At 40.6% G+C, this 19,338-nt stretch overlaps 2 protein-coding genes across 3 annotated transcripts in view; both read left to right on the top strand.

The window, feature by feature from the left end:
• Positions 1-1,550, top strand: part of TNFSF4 (TNF superfamily member 4) — a 322,273-nt gene extending 320,723 nt beyond the window's left edge. For both annotated transcript variants that reach the window (XR_002346955.1, XR_002346954.1), the window contains exon 7: positions 1,416-1,550. The gene's annotated coding sequence lies outside the window, so the exon portion shown is untranslated. The remainder of the gene's footprint in view (positions 1-1,415) is intronic.
• LOC100516636 (S-adenosylmethionine decarboxylase proenzyme-like) lies at positions 1,439-11,204 on the top strand. The gene is given in 3 exon segments (XM_013979886.2): positions 1,439-1,561; positions 4,733-5,472; positions 5,474-11,204. Coding segments are annotated over 3 exon segments (978 nt in total). The 5' UTR covers positions 1,439-1,552; the 3' UTR covers positions 5,703-11,204.

Here is a 19,338-nt window from a genome sequence, read left to right as displayed (position 1 = left end):
CAGCATAGTTGAGGGATTAATTGAGTTGGACTTTAAGTACTATAGGTAGGATAGTGGTTCCAGTGGGGACTGAGGATATGGAGGGGGCTTTTGACCCTGTGCAGGGATGCTAAGCATCCTATAACCTACTTGAATGGCATAAAGTGCATAAATCCCTTCTTCATTTTTGGCTATGTGACTGCATAAAGCACTAAACCTCTCTGAATTGCTCTATCATTTGTAACATTTCATGGCAATGGTATTGTGATAATTAGAGATAATCAAAAGAGTTTTGTAATTATAAAGTGTTATGAGAACCTAGGATTAGGGGACTATTGATTTGTATTAAACACTAGCCAGAGAGACCTAGGTGTTTACTACATCAATGGATGCAAAATTTTGAGAATGTTGGAGGAATAAAAATCACACTAGAGCCAATCTACAAAGTAATCAATCTTTCAAATTAAATCATAAGCAGGGGAAAATAACAGTGGAGGTAGGAGTGGTCGAGAGACATCCTAGCCTAGAGTCTGCAGATAAAAGAATTGGGAGGGTAGCCTGGAGCCTTCATCAGGGTGATGAATTGAGTCACCTTATTTGAAGTAATTAGGCTGTTGTGCCAAGCAGGCAGTGGAGGTAGTATGTCTGCGCTGGAGGCAGGGTGGTAAGGCTAAGGTCTAACCACATGCCCTTCTCCTCTCCCATGTGGACCAGAGGTGGGTGAGGGTAACCAGAAAAGGCAGGCTCCAAACCAAGCCCCTCAATACAAAGCTGAACAAAAACTTAAGGAAAGCACACAATGTGAAAAAGAGGCACAAACCTAACAAATAGAACTATTCCCCCTGGTTAGAAAACACAGTGTTCGAAGAAACTCATATGAGGAAGAAGGGACTGGTTCTCAGGGTTGGGGGGGGGCTAGTTCTCAGAGGGGCGTAGGACATTTGATGCTGATCCAGAGGTAGTTGTTTGTGAGTATGCATTCGAAACACTTTGGCAGCCACTGACCTACAACCTACGTCACAAGCTTACTTATGTCATGTCCTCATTCCTCACACCCTGGTACTACAGACACTTTCTTCAGAGAATCGTGAAAAGGACCTTGGAATCCAGCGGTGCTTCTGGAATTGACACTGGAGTGAGCAGAGACACTGAGACTTGGGGAGTGGCAAGGAAACACTGAGTCGGGTACATTCTGTGGGCAGATTCCTGACAAGCCATGAAGTAGGGGATGGGTGCAAGCTGAGGTAGTGACAAAATTTTGATCACATGACTTTGGATTATTTTTCAGAAGCTTACTACCTAGTGGTGGTCTAACTTCTAAATGTGATGATTATAGAAATATTTGCTAACGTTTAACATGTATCAAGCATGAGCGGTGTATGTATGAATGTCTGTGGCAAATAACCCCTAATGGAGTTCTCTTCACTCTCTTCCAGTTGCTTTTACAAACAAGACAACAGGTAAACAACAGCATCGTGAAAGATGCTACCAGTGCAGATGAATGGGACAGACATGGATGGCTATTATATTGACAAGAGAAGTACTGTGAACTGGAGCTCCCTGAGAAGTCTTCATGAATGTGGTAAGCTAAAGCAGAATGTTAAGATTTATGATTGAGTAGCAGAAAAAAATAATAATACTAGGAAGCTTGACCTGCAACTTGCAATTTTTGTGGATATTAAACAGGCACAAAGCTTCTATTGCCAAAAAGAGTTCTGAAACTTAAACATCTCTCTGGACTTGGAAAAAAGTCAAGAATTATTCCACAGTGCAATAAACAAGATGGAAAAAAGAATAAACCGTAATAAGGACATCTTTCATTTGTGGCTGTCCAAAGTCTTTTAAATAGACTCTGTACTTTGATTTCTCTCCCGTTGTGATTCCTACCTTTGTTGAATGGAATGGTGTTGCATGTAATCAGACATACAACTTTGGAGTAAATAGTGTGAGGGGAAAGCCTCGGTTCAGGCGGCAGTGGCTTGATTCTGAGACTGGTGGTGGAAGAGCTATTCTGAGGTGATGTTTAGGCAGGGGTTTTTGGAAACAACTGTAGAGTTATTTCTCCAGCCCCTTGAGCTATCTAATATCCCATAATAAATTACCTTTCTGCTTAAAATAGTCACTAAAGTTTCTCTTTGAAGCTAAGAGACAGAGCTGACACTCTGTTGCCTTTGTGGGTCTTAGCTTTAGAACTGTACTTCATCCTTCACTGGTGATTGAGTGGATCACATCAAGTCTAAGCAGTAGAGTGACCATGTATAACTCAGGATATAAGTAGAGTACAAGTTCATTGTCTCCCTCCATCCCTCTAATATTTATTCAGAGGAGGTAACCTTTTCCTATTCTCCAGTGAAAACTCTGGTAGATTCCAAGGCTTTTCTGTTTGGGAGGTATGGTCACTTTAAGTAACAAACACAGTCTAAAGTCAGTAATTAGTATATCCAGGAAAAGATACTAAATATATATCAAAATGTGATTTAATGGCCTATATCCTTCTATTCCTGGATCAGCCTGGCAGTTTCTAGCGGGAAAGGGGAACATGGTTACATGGTTGGCTGCTTCTCCATCTCCCTGTCTTCTCATTCTTCCCCAGCTTGCTGGTCTGGGAGTGAAAAGGGGATTGAAAAAGCATCAACTTTGAGTTCCTGTCATTGCTCAGTGGTTAACATCCATGAGGTTAACATCCAGTGGTTAACATCCACTAGCATCCATGAGTAAATGGGTTTGATCCCTGGCCCAGATCAGTGGCTTAAGGATCTAGTGTTGCCATGAGCAGATGTGGCTTGGATCTGGCATTGCTATGGCTGTGGTGTAGCTAGAAACTTCCATATGACTCCTAGCCTGGGAACCTCCATATGCTGCCAGTGCAGCCCTAAGAAAAAAAAAAAAAAGAAGAAAAATCATCAACTGAATTGACCAAGTAGAATCCATTTAAATATGGCAAATGTTTAAAGCAGAGTCTTTCATGAAGCACTTTGGTAGCTAAGATCAAGTCTCTCTCAGACTTCCGCTCCCTTATTCTGAGCAGAGACTTCCTTAATCTAGACAGTTACCTGTGCTGCCTGTATTTTCTGATAATCTATTTTCACCACCAGATTTTCGCTGCTGGGGTTCTGCTGCCTCTCTAGGAGGCTGTGTAAGATAAGCATGCAGGATGAGCTCTCACATCTGGTTCCCGTCAACACCCCTTGCCCTGACAAATTCTAGTGGTGTTGGCTAATCTCAATGTAACAGTGCTTTCCCTATCCTTGCCACAGGAGCAGTTAGCTCATATTTTGAGTTGAGATTCTCTGGATAGACATTAGACAGCAAACCACTATGACCTATAGTGGTTCCATGTTAAGCTCATTCAGTAGGCCCATGGAAGCCCACACCTCTCCTGTGAGTGTGATGAAGGGGCAGGCATCTCTTTCTGACATCTTGTTATAGAAACAAAGGGCAGCTGTGCACTTCGGTAAAGACAAAATTCTTTAAAAATAAAATAAACTCAGCAAACATATGAGCTGTGGGTAATGAGTTAGGCCATGGGGGTGCAGAAATAAAACAGGCTCCTCCTCCCTGTGTAGCAGATTTATAACTGCAAACAAGAAATTGCAAAATGGCACATGCCAGGGAGAAATTGTGATGTAAATCACTCTGCTGGGATGATTTATTCAAAGCAATAGATACTTGAGAAAAGAGTAATGACATAAAGAAAGTGTGCCAAATGAACTCAGTGGAAAATGGATGTATGTGACAGGAAAATAGGGGAAACTTTGAAGTTGAAAGAGAAGATTATGCTGGGAATTTGGCTTATTGAAGGGGGAGTTTCCCTTCCATTTTCTGCAGAGAAGTTTTAGATTTTATACTCTAAGTGACATCTAGGAGGCTCATGGCTTCAGATGTCTGCATACTTTGTCAGCTTTAGGTATCTACATAGATTTGAGAGCATTCATTGAGAACATCAGTGAATACCAACAAGACTTTTGCTTCTTTAAAATTCTCTCAGGGAAAATAATAGACAAACATCAGGAATTTCTTAATGAGTAGAATTATTTTCCTTGCATTTGAATAAATTAACAACAGAAAAAAATTCTCCAGGTTATATTCTCTGGTCACAGTGTAAAAAGATAAGAAATGGTTATCAGCAATACTTTATTGTTATTAATTTTATTGATGTAAGAATTCAAATAATAAGAAAACCATATGGAAAATATTTAAAACTCTCCATCATAAACATTAGAATAGACATAAGCCAATTAGTTAATAACATGCCTTGGAGTAAATAACAAAAATTGGAACTCTTCATAATACAGAAAACCTTGGGGGTGGAGTCATAGAAATACTCAGATATCAAGTCACAGTCTTCAATGCTTTCACTGATGAAAAAATTGAGAGTGTGGCTCCCACAGTATGGCCAGCGACATTAGCTGGCACTCGCTCTACTCTCTCTAACCGGGAAACAGGGGACTACAAGAGACTGAGCTGTACCTGCCTCTATTTCCAACAGACTCACGTTCAACTTTCGCTCACACACACACACACACACACACACAAAAGCTGGGAAAATTTTATTAGCCCTTTTTTTTTTAAAAAAAAAAAAAGTTAATATAAAATTATAGCAAAAAAAGGAACCTGAACTTTAGTAACAGCTGGAACAATCCGCAGCAGCGGCGGCAGCGGCGGGAGAAGAGATTTAATGTAGTTGATTTTCTGTGGTTGTTGGTTGTTCGCTAGTCTCACGGTGATGGAAGTTGCACATTTTTTTTCAAAGGGACCGAGAAGTTGCTGGAGGTTTGGTTCTCCAGGCAGCAGCCCGACGCAAATCAAGGATCTTCGCGCCACCCCAAGATCCAAATGGGACCTACTTATGAAGGATGTGCAATGTTCAATCATAAGTGTGACAAAAACTGACAAGCAGGAAGCTTATGTATTCAGTGCGAGTAGCATGTTTGTCTCCAAGAGACGTTTCATTTTGAAGACGTGTGGTACCACCCTCTTGATGAAAGCACTGGTTCCCCTGTTGAAACTTGCTAGGGATTACAGTGGGTTTGACTCAATTCAAAGCTTCTTTTATTCTCGTAAGAATTTCACAGAGCCTTCTCACCAAGGGTACCCACACCAGAATTTCCAGGAAGAAATAGAGTTTCTTAATGCAATTTTCCCAAATGGAGCAGCATATTGTATGGGACGTATAAATTCTGACTGTTGGTACTTGTATACTTTGGATCTCCCAGAGAGTCAAGTAATCAATCAGCCAGATCAAACCTTGGAAATTCTGATGAGTGAGCTTGACCCAGCAGTTATGGACCAGTTCTACATGAAAGATGGTGATACTGCAAAGGATGTCACTCGTGAGAGTGGAATTTGTGACCTGATACCAGGTTCTGTCATTGATGCCACACTGTTCAATCCTTGTGGGTATTCGATGAATGGAATGAAATCGGATGGAACTTATTGCACTATTCACATCACTCCAGAACCAGAATTTTCTTATGTTAGCTTTGAAACAAACAAGTCAGACCTCCTATGATGACCTGATCAGGAAAGTTGTGGAAGTCTTCAAGCCAGGAAAATTTGCGACCACCCTGTTTGTAAATCAGAGTTCTAAATGTTGCACTGTGCTTTCTTCACCCCAGAAGATTGAAGGTTTTAAACGTCTTGATTGCCAGAGTGCTACGTTCAGTGATTACAATTTTGTTTTTACCGGTTTTGCTAAGAAGCAGCAACAACTGCAAAGTTGATTAAGAAAAGGAAGAAAAAAATGCAAAAAGAGAATACACATAGAAGAAGGTGGTGGCTGCTTTTTAGATACTGATACCAGGGGCCATGCTTTCCATAACCACCACCTTATAGTTGCAGAAAGTCCTAGATGTAATGATAGTGTAATCATTTTGAATTGTATCCATTATTATATCAAGGAGTTAGATAGCTTACATGAATGCTCTCTTCTGTGTTTGGGTATCCTATGCCACTCCTGCTGTGAAATTGAAGTGCATGTAGAAAAAACCTTTTACTGTATGAAACTTTACAACACTTGTGAAAACAATTCAATTTGGTTTACTCACAGTGTCGTATTTCTCCAGGTTTCATCCAAAATTCCCCACAGGCAAGGCTTTCGTCCTCATTAGGTGTTGGCCTCAGCCTAGCCATCTGGGACTGTTCTATAAAATTGCTGCCAGGATTTTACATCCACCTTGCCGCCACTTTCTAGAACATACTCTCTACTAATGTTATCAGAACCAATTTCTACTTCATACAGATGTTTTTGCAACAGCAGTTAAAGTTTTCCTTCCATGAGCCAAGTCCTCTAATGATTGTGGTTATCCATTTGGTGTGTTGCTATTTTAACACTGCTTCCTAAACTTGTATTATTTTAATTGATTCGTTCCTCTCCATGGTGTCTCCCCTCCAACCACACCCCCTCAGTGAAGCAATACACTATTACACTGTGGGTTTATGCTATTCTTATACCCCAGAGGGGGGAGGAGGGGATAGAGCCTGGGCTTCATTTTCTTTTAAGGTCAGGGGAGTTTGGCCTTTTCATTAGAATGAGCTCTTTTGGAGATAGTAACAAAAATAAGGTCATGTCTATGAGGAAAGAAGACATAGATGGATGCTAGGGAATATTGGCAGAACTGAATGGAAATCGTATGCCACTCTGTAGCTCTTGTGCCCACCCCATTAAATGAGATTACCTTCTCAGGAATACCATGCTTTTACTAACCGGCTAAGTGGTAGTATAAAAGAATTATTATCAATATACTATATTTATTAGTGAGGAGATTTAAGATGAAGGTAGTGTTGGATTCAACAGATCAGATAAGCTCAGATGATTCACGTTAACTTTATTTTTGCAGCCATTTCCACTAATTTCTATTAATGATATGCCATAAACTTTGGTTCAAAGCAAAAAAAAAAAAAAAAAAAAAGAGAAAGTAAACAAACACAGCATTTAACCTGATTATGTAAGAGAAAAAAATACTTTAAAGGTGCTAAGAAAATTAGCAGAAATGAAATAACACAAAAGTTGAAAAAAATTGTTAAGCAAAAAAAAAAAAAATATTAAAGCAGACCACCACCACTACCAAAAAAGCAGAACCAACAAATTCAAGTACTATAATTACATTTAAAAGACTACAGAATTTATTAAGGAAGAAAAAAATTAAAATGAAAAGCAGAAAAAACCGACATCATAGAAGAGACTGTTAGCGAAGGTTTCCTGAACCAAGAGAGAGGAAACCTTTGAATGGATGGTATCAGAACCTCAGTACTGCAGGGGAGATGACACAAGTAATCAGATGGTGGTAGCTGAAGCAGAGCTTCTGGTCTTTTTGCAGACTAGGGACCCTTCTAAGGCAGGCGCCTGGAATGAGGCGCTCTACCTGAGACAGAGACAGAGAAGGAGTGGCAACAGCTTCTTGGAGTGAACCCAGCACATCTGGGAGTGATGATTTTTCTGTATCTTTTCCATTTCTTCTCTGGTAGTTGATTGTCTAGATCATGGGAGACCTGTACTGTCTAGTGGGTAGAGTGAAACAACACAGGGAAGAATTGAACACTATCTAACAAGGTGGGAGGCAAGAACTGTCCTTACTCCTGGGACCAGGACTCAGTGTTGTAGCTTCAGGTAGAAGTCAGGAAGCTCCACGAGGTGAGTGACCAACAGAAGGACGCTGTGTCCATCAGCTCAAATGCCTCAAATGCTTGTAGAGCCACAGTTGCTGCCACTGCCTTGAAACACTCATGTCTCAGAACCATACTCACCAGACAGAACTGCCCCAGGAAGATAGCTTCACCTCTCTTCTTCCCTCCAAGTTTCACAGGAGAGCACAGGCAGAAGCTAAGTCACATCTAAGACCTCAGCTAACAAGAGCCTGGGAAATGTAGTCTATAGTTCTTCAGATTAACAATCAATCCAAACACAACCAAACCACAGAAGGGGTTTGGAAACCAATGCCAAATGCTGATGATCATATTTAGCACAATGTATCTAGATGTAGTTCCTTTCATTGACCTTGTTTGGAGCTTCCTGAATCTGAAAGTAGATATCTTTTATCGGTTCTGGAAAATTTTCAGCCAGTGTGCACTCAAATGTTGCCTGACTTCTCTGGGTTACCACTTTCTCTTGGTTTTTGGCCTTCGAAGATTCATCATTACTTTCTCTCCATTGAGTCACTCCCCCCCCACCCCCCAGCAAAAAAAGGGTAAATTACTTCTTGGAGGAAGAGTAATATTACTCAAAATATTAGGTTGTTTTCAACCTTTAATTTGGACACTATTGAATAACAAAAGTAATAAAAATTGACCTGAGATAAAATCTTTATCACATGCTTTATTCCCCTTCACCCCTACCTTCATCAAAGGGAATTTATTAAAGAAAAGCCAGGAGCTGAGGGACTGTAAGGTTATGTGCCTGTCTTACAGTTTTTAAGAGGCCTGGAGCTGCTCCACACTTGCTGGCTGTAGATAAATGGCAGGGCCAGCAAGGATGCCTTTGAACAGTCTTCTCTTAAAGCCAGATTTCTTAGACAAATTGATTTATGGCATCTGTCAAAGCATATTTCTCATTAAAGAGGAAAGTAGCAAGCTGATGATAGAATATCAGTTCTTAGTGACAGGAGAGAGAAGCAGGTTTATGTTTGGCAGCTTCTACCACCGTCAGCGTTGTGGTTCTGCAGTGGCATGGATGACTCAGAGCCCTTTCCCTAGAGTTGCTAGGCATGAACTCTTAATTAGAAATAACATGTAATATTTCTGAGCAGGAAGCAATGAACAAACTGACCTGCAGCTATTAGACAATATAAATAACAAAATTTCATTCCTCAAGAGGCCATGTTAGGGAAGAAGTAGGTGTAAAACAGTTTCCAATAGAGGTTACTTGATGGAGTTCAGAACATGTTACTTATTGCAAAATACAGTACCTTGGCATATCCAGTATTGGAAACTGGAGGAATTTGAGAACTGGAAGAACTGGAAGAAGCAGGAAGGACTCTAAACTCCCCTTCTCCCCTGAAGGAACCCTCTCCCTGCACCTAAAAGGGAAAGGGATTCTTATTTCCCGGGATGGAAGGACACTGCGAGGAACCCAAAGGAGCATGATTTGCTAAATTTCTCAGTTTACTACCTTTTGCTCATATCCCTTTGTCCTATCATGTTTTCCCATGACTTTCCACTCTTCATCAAGCTCAGTATAGAAACACTCAGGCGTAACTATTCCTTCAGGTTTTCATTTCCTTATAAAGGCTTCAGAGACATGAAAACTTATAGTAAAGAAATCTGTATGCTTTTCTCCTGTTAATCTGTCTTTGTCAGTTTATTTTTCAGGCTCAGTATGGGACCCAAAGAGGGCTGAGAAATACTTTCTCCTCCCCTCTACTTAAGTAGGGACACTCCTGCATCAGTTCACAAACATGCAATTAAAAATAATTTTTCCCCTCATTTGAGGGTCATAATGATACCAGGAAAAGAAGTGAAGGCTACTCCCTACTACCTGAACTCCTCACATGTATTCTCTCACAGCCAGCAGGGGCAGAGAGGGCATGGTGACAAAAGCCTCCTTGGGAGCAGAACCTACCCATATTTTCCCCCTAAAGGGATCATGTGTTCTGCTAGATTCTATCCAACCACTTAAAGGGACAAGGCATCCTGGCAGCTGATTTGGCTACATGCTAATGCTGGGGCCCAGGTCAAGGCTACTCTCAGCCTGAATTTTGCATGAGGCACAAATGCTTAGAAGAGAGACGTTGTAGTTCACTGATGTGTGGCTGCACTGACTCAATTCCCGCCAAGCTGTCTCTGCCATGTTAGTGTGCTCGATCATTAAAATATACTCCTGTTCTGCCACTACCCAGTTTAAAATCCTTCAGTGACTCCTTCACTACCTACAAAGTAAACCCCAAATCTGTTATAGAAAACCCTCCATGATCTTACCTACTGGTTGCTTCCCCACTCCAGGCATTCAAAACACTTTGGTTGTTCATGACCAAAGTGAACATATTTCATTGTTCCAAGGGTCTAGTCAGAGTGGACCATGCCGTGGGTCTCCCAAGATGAATCAATGAATTCTCTGCCCAAGGACTTTTGGGTTTGAGAAGAGAGAGAGAGAGTTGGGGGAAAGAGAAAGAGAGGGAGAAAGAGAGAGGGAGGGAGAAAAAGTGTGGAGAAAAACACTCAGCAGTGAGAGAGGATGAGGTCCATATGCAGAGAAATGTGAAAGAGATGGAGAGTCTTGGTAGCATTGACCCCCCCCCAGTTCCAGTTGGATTTTATTACATTGTTGACCTGGATAACTCCTTCACAGGGAAAAGGACATGAATTTCTGATCTCCAGTGAGGGTGCCATTTAAAAAAAAAAATGCTGTCTGGAGCACTCTTTCTAGCTTGAAGTAGCATATAACTGAAAGACTGGAGACATCTAGTTATTTCTAGCTTTGTCTCTACCCACCCCCCAGCTTTGCCTTTGACGCAAAAAGAAAAAAAAAAGCTGAAAGAAAAAGTGCCAAAGAATATTTTTTTAAAAATGTTCTTTTATTTATTTGTGAGAAAACATTTTGAGGCTAATTCTTCAAGATAAGATCCTGAGCTTTATGAAAATACCTGATAGCTTTAATTTGAAAAAGATAATCTGCTGGAGCATTCAATGGAAAAACACACATGTTGTCAAATACTTATTTTTCTCTCTACAAACTGCCCCTTAAGTACACATCTAGGCTAGCAATGTTTGGAATGTATAAAAGAATCTAAGGAATTAAGTTAGAATTCATTGATTACCTGCATCTCTTTTAGGCTTCAGGATTGAGCAAGTGCGTGTTGTTTGAAGTGTGGAAACTTACACCCATGAAATTTCCCTTTTATTGTTAGCACAAGTCAGTACCTGGGAAGCTGGTTGAGAAAAAGTACAGTGAGGCGTGCCCTGGGATGACTCGTTCCTTTTCATTCATAAGAACTGGGCTCAAGCCTCCCCACCTCAGGGTGGGAGCCATGACTGGGAGTCTGTACGAGGCCAGCAAACCCAGGCAGAAAATCTATATGTGGATCCACAGACCGCAGATGAGAGGGGGCCACTGGTTCCACAAAACCAAACCCAAGAGAGAAGTGGGCAAAGGCAGAGGAGAGGAGCTGGGGCACTGGATCAGTAAAGTAGGAGGTTCATACCGAGGGCTGCAAACAGGAATCCCCCTCAACCTACAGGTTGCTGAAGATTAAGGAGAACATGCTAGGCTGTCCTTTCTAGCCTTTCTTTACTAAAAAAAAAAAAAAAAATCCTTCTCAGGCTTTATATAAAACAAGGAGCTTAAAAAAGGGAAAGGGGTGGAATATTGGTACCGGCGAAGCCTCCTTTAATTAGGCACAAGTCAGAGTTCCACTGGCATATGCTGCATGATTTCTAGAAGAATCATTATTCTAAGTCCTCAGGGTGTTGGAAATACCTTGGCACCGAACCCCAGGGGTCTACTCCAGGCCCTTTAGTCTCTCCAAAAGCAGGAACCAGCCCTTATTAGGGTATTGGAGAGGCAGACTCCACAAAACCACGATGAATCTGGCAGCTGGGAGGAAAAAGGCAGGTCAACAAAGGTTTGAGGGTGGGACGGGACTCTGAAGCGTGAAGGAGGAGGCCTGGCTTGTTTCTGAGCCGAAAGCTTCTGCCTCTGCCAGGCTGATCCAGCAAGTAGCTGCAGCTCCTCAGGAATGTGCTAAGCAGAGGAAGTAGATGTTTGGTTTCATTTTTTAAAGTAATGAACAACTTTCAGAAACTGGCAGAGATATGATCCCTCCAGGGCTTCTGCTTCAGTGATGCAACTGGGACTGGGAGGGTGCAGCTGTGATGCAAATAGCTTGGACCAGCCCAGGAGGAATCTCTCGTGGGTGGAACAGTCTTCCCTTAGGGAAAAAACCGGTGTCCTTGCCCAGTAGGAGGAGCAAGCAACTCAGACTTTTGCTTTCTTGAATCCACCCACTGAATGGAGACGTAGCTGCAGGGTATGAAATCCGTGTTAGTGCTTCTCTGATTTTAAGTAGATTTTAAGTAGACTTTAAGTAGACCCTCCTCTATGGCAGGGTCTTTTGACCACCTTAAGCAAAGGATAAAATAGCTTCTTCTCAGGAAAGGAAATTGATCCTCCAAATCTGTGCTGGCACCTTTATTTCACACAGCTTATTTGTGATACACCTGGAAAAAATCAAGAAGCTGCAGTTCTCAAGAGGTTCACAGTTACAGAACGTAGAAGGCAGCCCAGACTAAATACATGCCAGGACTGAAACTGTATGCAGGAATTAAAGAACAGACTTCCTCAGGGGGTTACTCTGTCCTTCTGTGTCAAAACAGAACTGCTGACTTCTGCGAAAAGGACGCACACTTTGCAAGATCATTTCCAGGAGTGATGACAGAATTACGATGCCCCCCAGGGCCTCTACTTTCATTTACTTAATTTGTAAATGACATCCGGTCTTCCTGCCTCTGAAAAAAAAAAAAAAAAAAAAAAAAAACCAACTTGCGGTGGCTTATTACAAAAGCAAACAAAATCAGCATCCATGTGATCACCGTAGAAACAAGGTAAGACAGGTAGAGGAACATGTTTGGTTAGTAAACATGCCAAAAAGGAAATTAGTATTATTTCAGTGAATTGCACATTCAAGTAGCCAAAAGAGAGCAGTCAAAGAAAATAGCCAAGTGGTCAAAAACAGGAAGGACACTGTAGGATCCGGCCACTCAGGATGGCAGGTCTCTTGTTCTCTGTACGTGCTCTGCTTGACCAGTGCCTGTTTCACAACACCCTCCTCACCTGACTGAGCTTCCTCCGTACCTGTCCCAGGCCACAGCTAGTGATAATTCTTATCACAGGGGCAGGTGAGGGGCGTGCCCCTCTGCTAGTTTCCCTAGTAACCAATGAGCCAAGCTGACATCAATTCTCCCTCTAAGCAGCAATTACCCCAGGAGTGAAGACGGCTGCCATGTTCCACCCACCATCCACCACACACAGTGAGGCGTCACTCCAGGACCTTGCTTCAGACAGGTAAGCTCCTCCATCCATTGAGCACTGATGTCTCTGTTGCTGACTCTGGGCTTTATCTTCAGCCTTAAAGCTGGGCAGGTGTAGGTCTACAAGGCCTGCAGGATGCAGCCCAACAGAAGGAAAGAGGGAAGGGAGGAACCAACACTTACTGAATACTTAACTATGCTATCATTGCTCTAGGCATTTTTCACATCTTATTTCCTCCAGTTCTTAGAAGAGAACCCTAGGAGAGAGATATATTTTTTCCTCTATTTTACAAATGAGGATGGAGATTAAATACCAAGGATTGCAGGACTAGTAAATGGGACTATGGTACAGCTTTTTCTTTCCATCCAGGAAGACAGTGAGGCCCAGTGCTTAAGAGTGTATTTTAAAGAACCGGACACCTAGGTTCAAATCCTGACTCCATCAATACTATCTGTGTGTCTTCCAGCATGTTTTTTACCCTCTTTCTTCCCTGTCTCTGAAATGGGGATAAAGAGGATTGCATGAGATAATCTATATAAAGCAGGTACACTAGTATATGGAACACAGTGACCACTCAAAAACTATTAATTATTATACAGAAACTTGTAGGAGGGGGTGAGAAACTGTGTTTCGATTTTATTTTATCCCCCCCTCCCCGCCCCCGGATTTCTGCCTTAGTCTGTTCAGACTCCTATAACAGAAAACCATATTAGACTGGTGGCTTATAAACAACAGAAATTTATTTCTCATAGTTCTGGAAGGCTGGGAAGTTCAAGACTGAGACACTGGCAGATTCAGTGTCTGGTGTGGACTTCTGGTTCACAGACAGGTGTCTTCTCACTGAGTCCTCACTGGCAGAAGGGGTGAGGGAGCCTTCTGAGGTTTCGTTTGTTAGGGCATTAATCCCATTCATGTGAGGAATCATCTCCCAGGACCTCACCTCCTAGTACCATCACATTGATGGTATCCCTGTTCTATCATCTCTCGCTGGTATTATTGGTAATACTCTAGAGAGAGAATAGAAAGATAATTCAATCTTCTGTCTGGCATGGATGATCAAAATTTGTTGTTTTTTTGTTATTTGTTTTCCGTTTTGTCTAGATTTTTAAAAAAATAGTTTTAGAACAGTTTTAGCTTAGTAGCATAATTGGAAGGAGATTTCTATATACTCCTATATTCTCCCTACCCCTGTATATGCATAGCCTTCCCTCTACCAGAATGATACATTTGTTATAGTTGATGAACTTACATTGATACATCATAATCATCCCCCAAATCATAATATATATTAGAGTTTGCTCTTGGGGTTGTGTATTTTATGTATCCTTCGTTGTCATGTCTGAAATATACAGAGTAGTTTCACTGCCCTAAAATGCTGTGTGCTCAACCTGTTTATCCCTCCCTCCTCACTAGCCCCTGGCAACCGCTGATCTGTTTACTGTTTCTATAGTTTTGACTGTTCCAAAATGTTACACGGGTGGGATCATACAGTGTGCAGCTTAAGTTTCCTCAGTGTCTTTTCATGGCTTGATAGCTCTTTTCTTGTTAGTACTAAATAATAGTCCATTGTCTAAATGTACCACAGTTTATCCATTCTCCTGAAAGACATCTTGTTTGCTTCCAAATTTTTGCGGTCATGAAGATAGCTGGTACAAATATGTATGTGTAGGTTTTTATGTGGATAGATGTTTTCAGTTCTGACAAGTAAACACCAGGGCGGGCCACTGCTAGGTTATATGACAAGAGTATGTTTAATTTTGGAAGAAATTGCCAAACTATCTTCCAAAGTGGTTGTACCATTTTGAATTCCCATCAGTAATAAATGAACTATAATTTCGTGCTCAAAGATAAGTCTCAGAGAACTCCAGCCCTGAGATCTAGAAGGACATATTTCCCCAATAGCTGATGGCTGCTGCCTCAGTTGGTGGTCTGAACTGGTCAAGCTTTTCAGCTCTGTTTCCTGTTATCATCTGCTGGTCAAGTGTAAAATCTGAGGCTGAATCAGAGAACATATACTCACCCTAAATTAAAATACAGTTTTCTTAGGGTACTTCTTTCCAGATAAAGGCCTAGTGATTTCCATCATAAAGTCCAGGGTCTAAGGTGGATAGAGACTTACTTTTTGGTTGTCATTGTTAGTTTTGCTTTTTATTAATTAATTTCTATTTTTAAAATTTTATTGGAGTATAGTTGACTGGATAGAGCTTTTCAAACCTAACCATTAGCTGACCTTTACTTTCTTGCTGGTTTAAGGCAAAGAGGTCTTATGTGGCTTTTCAAATTGGGCCTCAGCTTGTGTCTGACCTTCCATGTTTTCTGAGGTCCTTCCAGAAATTTTCCCCTAAATGACTGTATTGAGAATTAGCAGAGGAGGATAAAGTCCTCTGCACTCCACCCTCTCTTTTTTCCACTTCAGCCTCAAAAACGCATGCACACACATGCACACAACCGAACAAGATTCCTGTAAAAACTGGAACTTCTGTTCTCATCACTGAAGTTTTCTGGAGCTTACTTCCTCCTCTTACTGCTCTAGGGCATTTTCCACTCAGAAGCATTGACCTAAAAAAAACAAAAAAAAAAAACCTTGATAAAAAAGGGAAGGGTTCTTGTCAAAACATAGGAAACACAATTCTAAAAATAGCTCATATTATTCTACAGACATGATGCAAGTTTGAGGAACTGCTAACACCAATAACGTGACTGCTGGTCCTTGGCCCTTCTTCTCATTCTTTCCCCTCAATAGTTTCTAAAATCTGGGTTCTGGGCAGTCACCCTTCAATAAAATCTTGCAGTCTTACAAACAAGCACTCACAAATGCCCACAAGGATTGTATATATTATTCTTAGAGCTATGGCCCCCTTTAAACTTATGTTATATTTAAATATATTTACCAACACAAATATATGTTAATATATAAGTATATTAAAGTTCATATTCATATATCACATATTAATATATTTATATATATTAAATTTATATTAATATATTTATATTTGCAAAATATTTAAATATAAGTGTATATTTAAATATGCTAATACAAATATAAATTTTAAAATGATATATGTATATATATTTCAATTGGGGGCTTATTTGCAATGAGTAGTTCTTTTAAATTTTCCTGGTATGGTAAAGGGGATTTAAGGAGATGGAGATGGGATAAATGCAATCAGGAGAAAATGAAAATTTAGGAGCTAACCAGATGATGTTGATAAAATTGGACACAACTCAGTAGGTTTTAGAAAGCTCAAGATATTAAGATAATTCATTTGTCCATTCATTTATTCAACTAATAGTTCTATTTTCTTCTTTCCACTCTAACAGAAAGAATTAAAGCATCTAAATTGTATTTATCATGTTTACTCACAAGGACTGTATATATTATTCTGGCAACTATAAGGTTATGACACAACTGTTCAGAAGTTCAGAACTGTTAGGGGAGGAAAAGATGTATCTGAGAAAGTTAAAACAATATGACTTTATCAGAGATAGTGGCCCTGAGTTTTATCTCCTTTCCCCAGTCCATATTGTGTATCATGACCAGAGTTAGCTTTCTATAATGAAAATCTCATTATGTAAATCTGCAGATAAAATCGTTTTGTTGTTCTCGGTTACTTACTGGAGACATCTGAAGTGCTTTCCCGTCTACTTTTCTGAACTCACCTTGTTCCCATCTTGTTCCCGTCTACTCTTCCGAACTCACCTCCAGTTACCACCTTTCCTTCCTGTGTACAGAATGGGAGCTTCCTGAGGGCCATGACTATGTCTTACTCAACCCTGACTTCCCAGTGTCATAGTGGAGGCTTTAGGAGCACTTTATTCTTTTTTTTTTTTTTTTTTTTTTGTCTTTTTTTGCTATTTCTTGGGCTGCTCCCGCGGCATATGGAGGTTCCCAGGCTAGGGGTCTAATCGGAGCTGTAGCCACCGGCCTATGCCAGAGCCACAGCAACGCGGGATCTGAGCCACGTCTGCGACCTACACCACAGCTCATGGCAACGCTGGATCGTTAACCCACTGAGCAAGGGCAGGGATCGAACCCGCAACCTCATGGTTCCTAGTCGGATTCGTTAACCAATGCGCCACGACGGGAACTCCAGAAGCACTTTATTCTTAATAAATAGAGCTTTTTCTATCCATCAGTCTCTTCTCTAAACAATTTTATTGTAGAATTTAACACATACAGAAAACTTCATAAAACACATGAACATAAATATAATTACCACTTGACTTAAAAAACCAGAACATTGCTGACTTCCTGAAAGCCCTCCCCATGCCATTTCCTAATCATGTTCTATTTCTCTCCCCCCTATTCACCTGTTCTCAGTTCAAGCCACAATCCCTAAGCCCCACCTCACCTCTGTGCTATTTCTTCGGACCTCATATAGGCCTCTGATAACTTCCTTTATTTCTGATCTTAAAGCACCTATTTTCTTTAGCATTCATTTGTCCTTTAGTCACCCATAGCATCTCAAATAAAGTATTATATTTTATAAAGTTACATTTATGGTAGTCTTTTGTATTGTTTATATATTTTTCCCTCACTATAGGCATCTTTATCTGTTCAAATAGACTTTCTGATGTCTATACTCTTTATTGCTATCATCTATGTTTTGTATTTACAGTTAAGGTGTCATTATAGATACTCAGTGAATATTTATTGATGAATTGAATGACAGACATATCAAAGCCATGCAAGAGGCAGAGATTTACTCAACCTGAGAAAGAGGAAGAACCAAGTATAGTCTATATAAAGAGAGTGCAAGTCGTTATTCTGGTGTAGTGCACATAAATATTCAAGAGTTTCACACACTGAAAATCATAATTTTTCTCTTTCCTGTGATTCATTTCCTCAAGCCAGAGCAGGTATTAGGAAATCCAGATTATGCTTCTGACATCATCTTTGTAGAGATTAAGGTTTTAAGTAGAGAGAACATTTAGTAACAAGCAGTACATGTCCTCTTTAGCTTTTTTTTTTTTTTGTCTTTTGTCTTTTTAGGGCCACACCTGTGGCATATAGAGGTTCCCAGGCTAAGGGTATAATCAGAGCTACAGCTGCCCGCCTACGCCACAGCCACAGCAACACCAGATCCGAGCCGCGTCTGTGACCTACACCACAGCACATGTCAACGCCAGATCCTTAACCCACTGAGCGAGGCCAGGGGTCAAAACTACAACCTCATGGTTCCTAGTCAGATTTGTTTCCGCTGCGCCACGACAGGAACTCTCTCTTTAGCATTTAACTCAAGAGGAGACATGGCCAGAATATGGGCCAGACTATGGGATAAACTCCTGACATGGATACTCCAGGAAGGATTCCACATTGTCAGCAAATTGGAAGAGATGACACTAAAAATCCTTTCCTACTTTATGAGGTATGTGTGAATGAAAACGATTGTCAATCTAAATGTAACAATTAAGTCTGTAGTTTCACTTAGAAATTAAGTTGACGCTGAAATCTCAGGTCTAGGAATAAGGTTATAATTTAAGTATCCCTCAGATTCCACACAGTAAATATAATTAATACTTTTAGTCAACCTATATCTGTCCTTTGAACCCTTGGATGGAATAATAAATGTTAAACATGTAAAGCTGAATTATCTTTCCCGGCTTTTCCTATGCTGTTCACCTACCATCCTCCCAACAATGTCACCTATGCTTTTGCAGAATTTGACTCATTCTTTGAGATTCAAATAAAACATATTCTTCACTATGAAATCTACCTTGATTTCTCAGGGAAGTTAGGCTTTTGTCTATTCTGCTCCCACACTTTTTTTTTCTTAAAATACTCACATGGTATTTCAGTGTATTTATCTTCCCCATAGAATTATAAGCTCTTCAACTTTAAGGGTTGGGTTTTATATAGTACTAGACCTATGGTAGCTGCTCAGTAATTTGAGTGAATAAAAAGTACAAAGTGGGAGCCAGAGAACTGGTCTTTGACTCAGAATGGGGAATAGGAGACAGATATTCAAGCTGATTTATTCAGGACAGGTAGTCAGTCATATGGAGAAAGGGAAAAGGTAGAGGGCATTCAAGTCAGAGGAAACAAAGGCATCAGAGTCCTCTATTGTAATGAAAACATGGTTGGTTGACGTTGCATGGAGATTCCTAGTGGTGAGAAAAAGCACAGAAGTTTCCTCCTGTCAGGTTGACCATAGCCCTAGCACTTCTGTGGGGTGTACCAGAGAGGAAAAGAGAAAGGAGAGGAGAGCACCTCTGAGAACAGCTGAACCCATGTTCAACTATAAGGGAGAGCCCCATACTTCTGTCTGACTGGGTAAAAGTGAGACAATGCAATTGGATCACAAGTGAACTTGCACTATACTTAGGTGCACACACACAAAAAATTAGCTTCTTTATTTTCTATTACATGTCTGATTTTTTTTAAAAAAAGTTATTGA

The sequence above is a fragment of the Sus scrofa genome, chromosome 9 (genome assembly GCF_000003025.6).
Source record: "Sus scrofa isolate TJ Tabasco breed Duroc chromosome 9, Sscrofa11.1, whole genome shotgun sequence".
Classification (NCBI taxonomy): Eukaryota; Metazoa; Chordata; class Mammalia; order Artiodactyla; family Suidae; genus Sus; species Sus scrofa.
The sequence above is the reverse complement of the archived record's forward strand: the minus strand, read 5'-3'. Positions and strand labels throughout refer to the sequence as shown.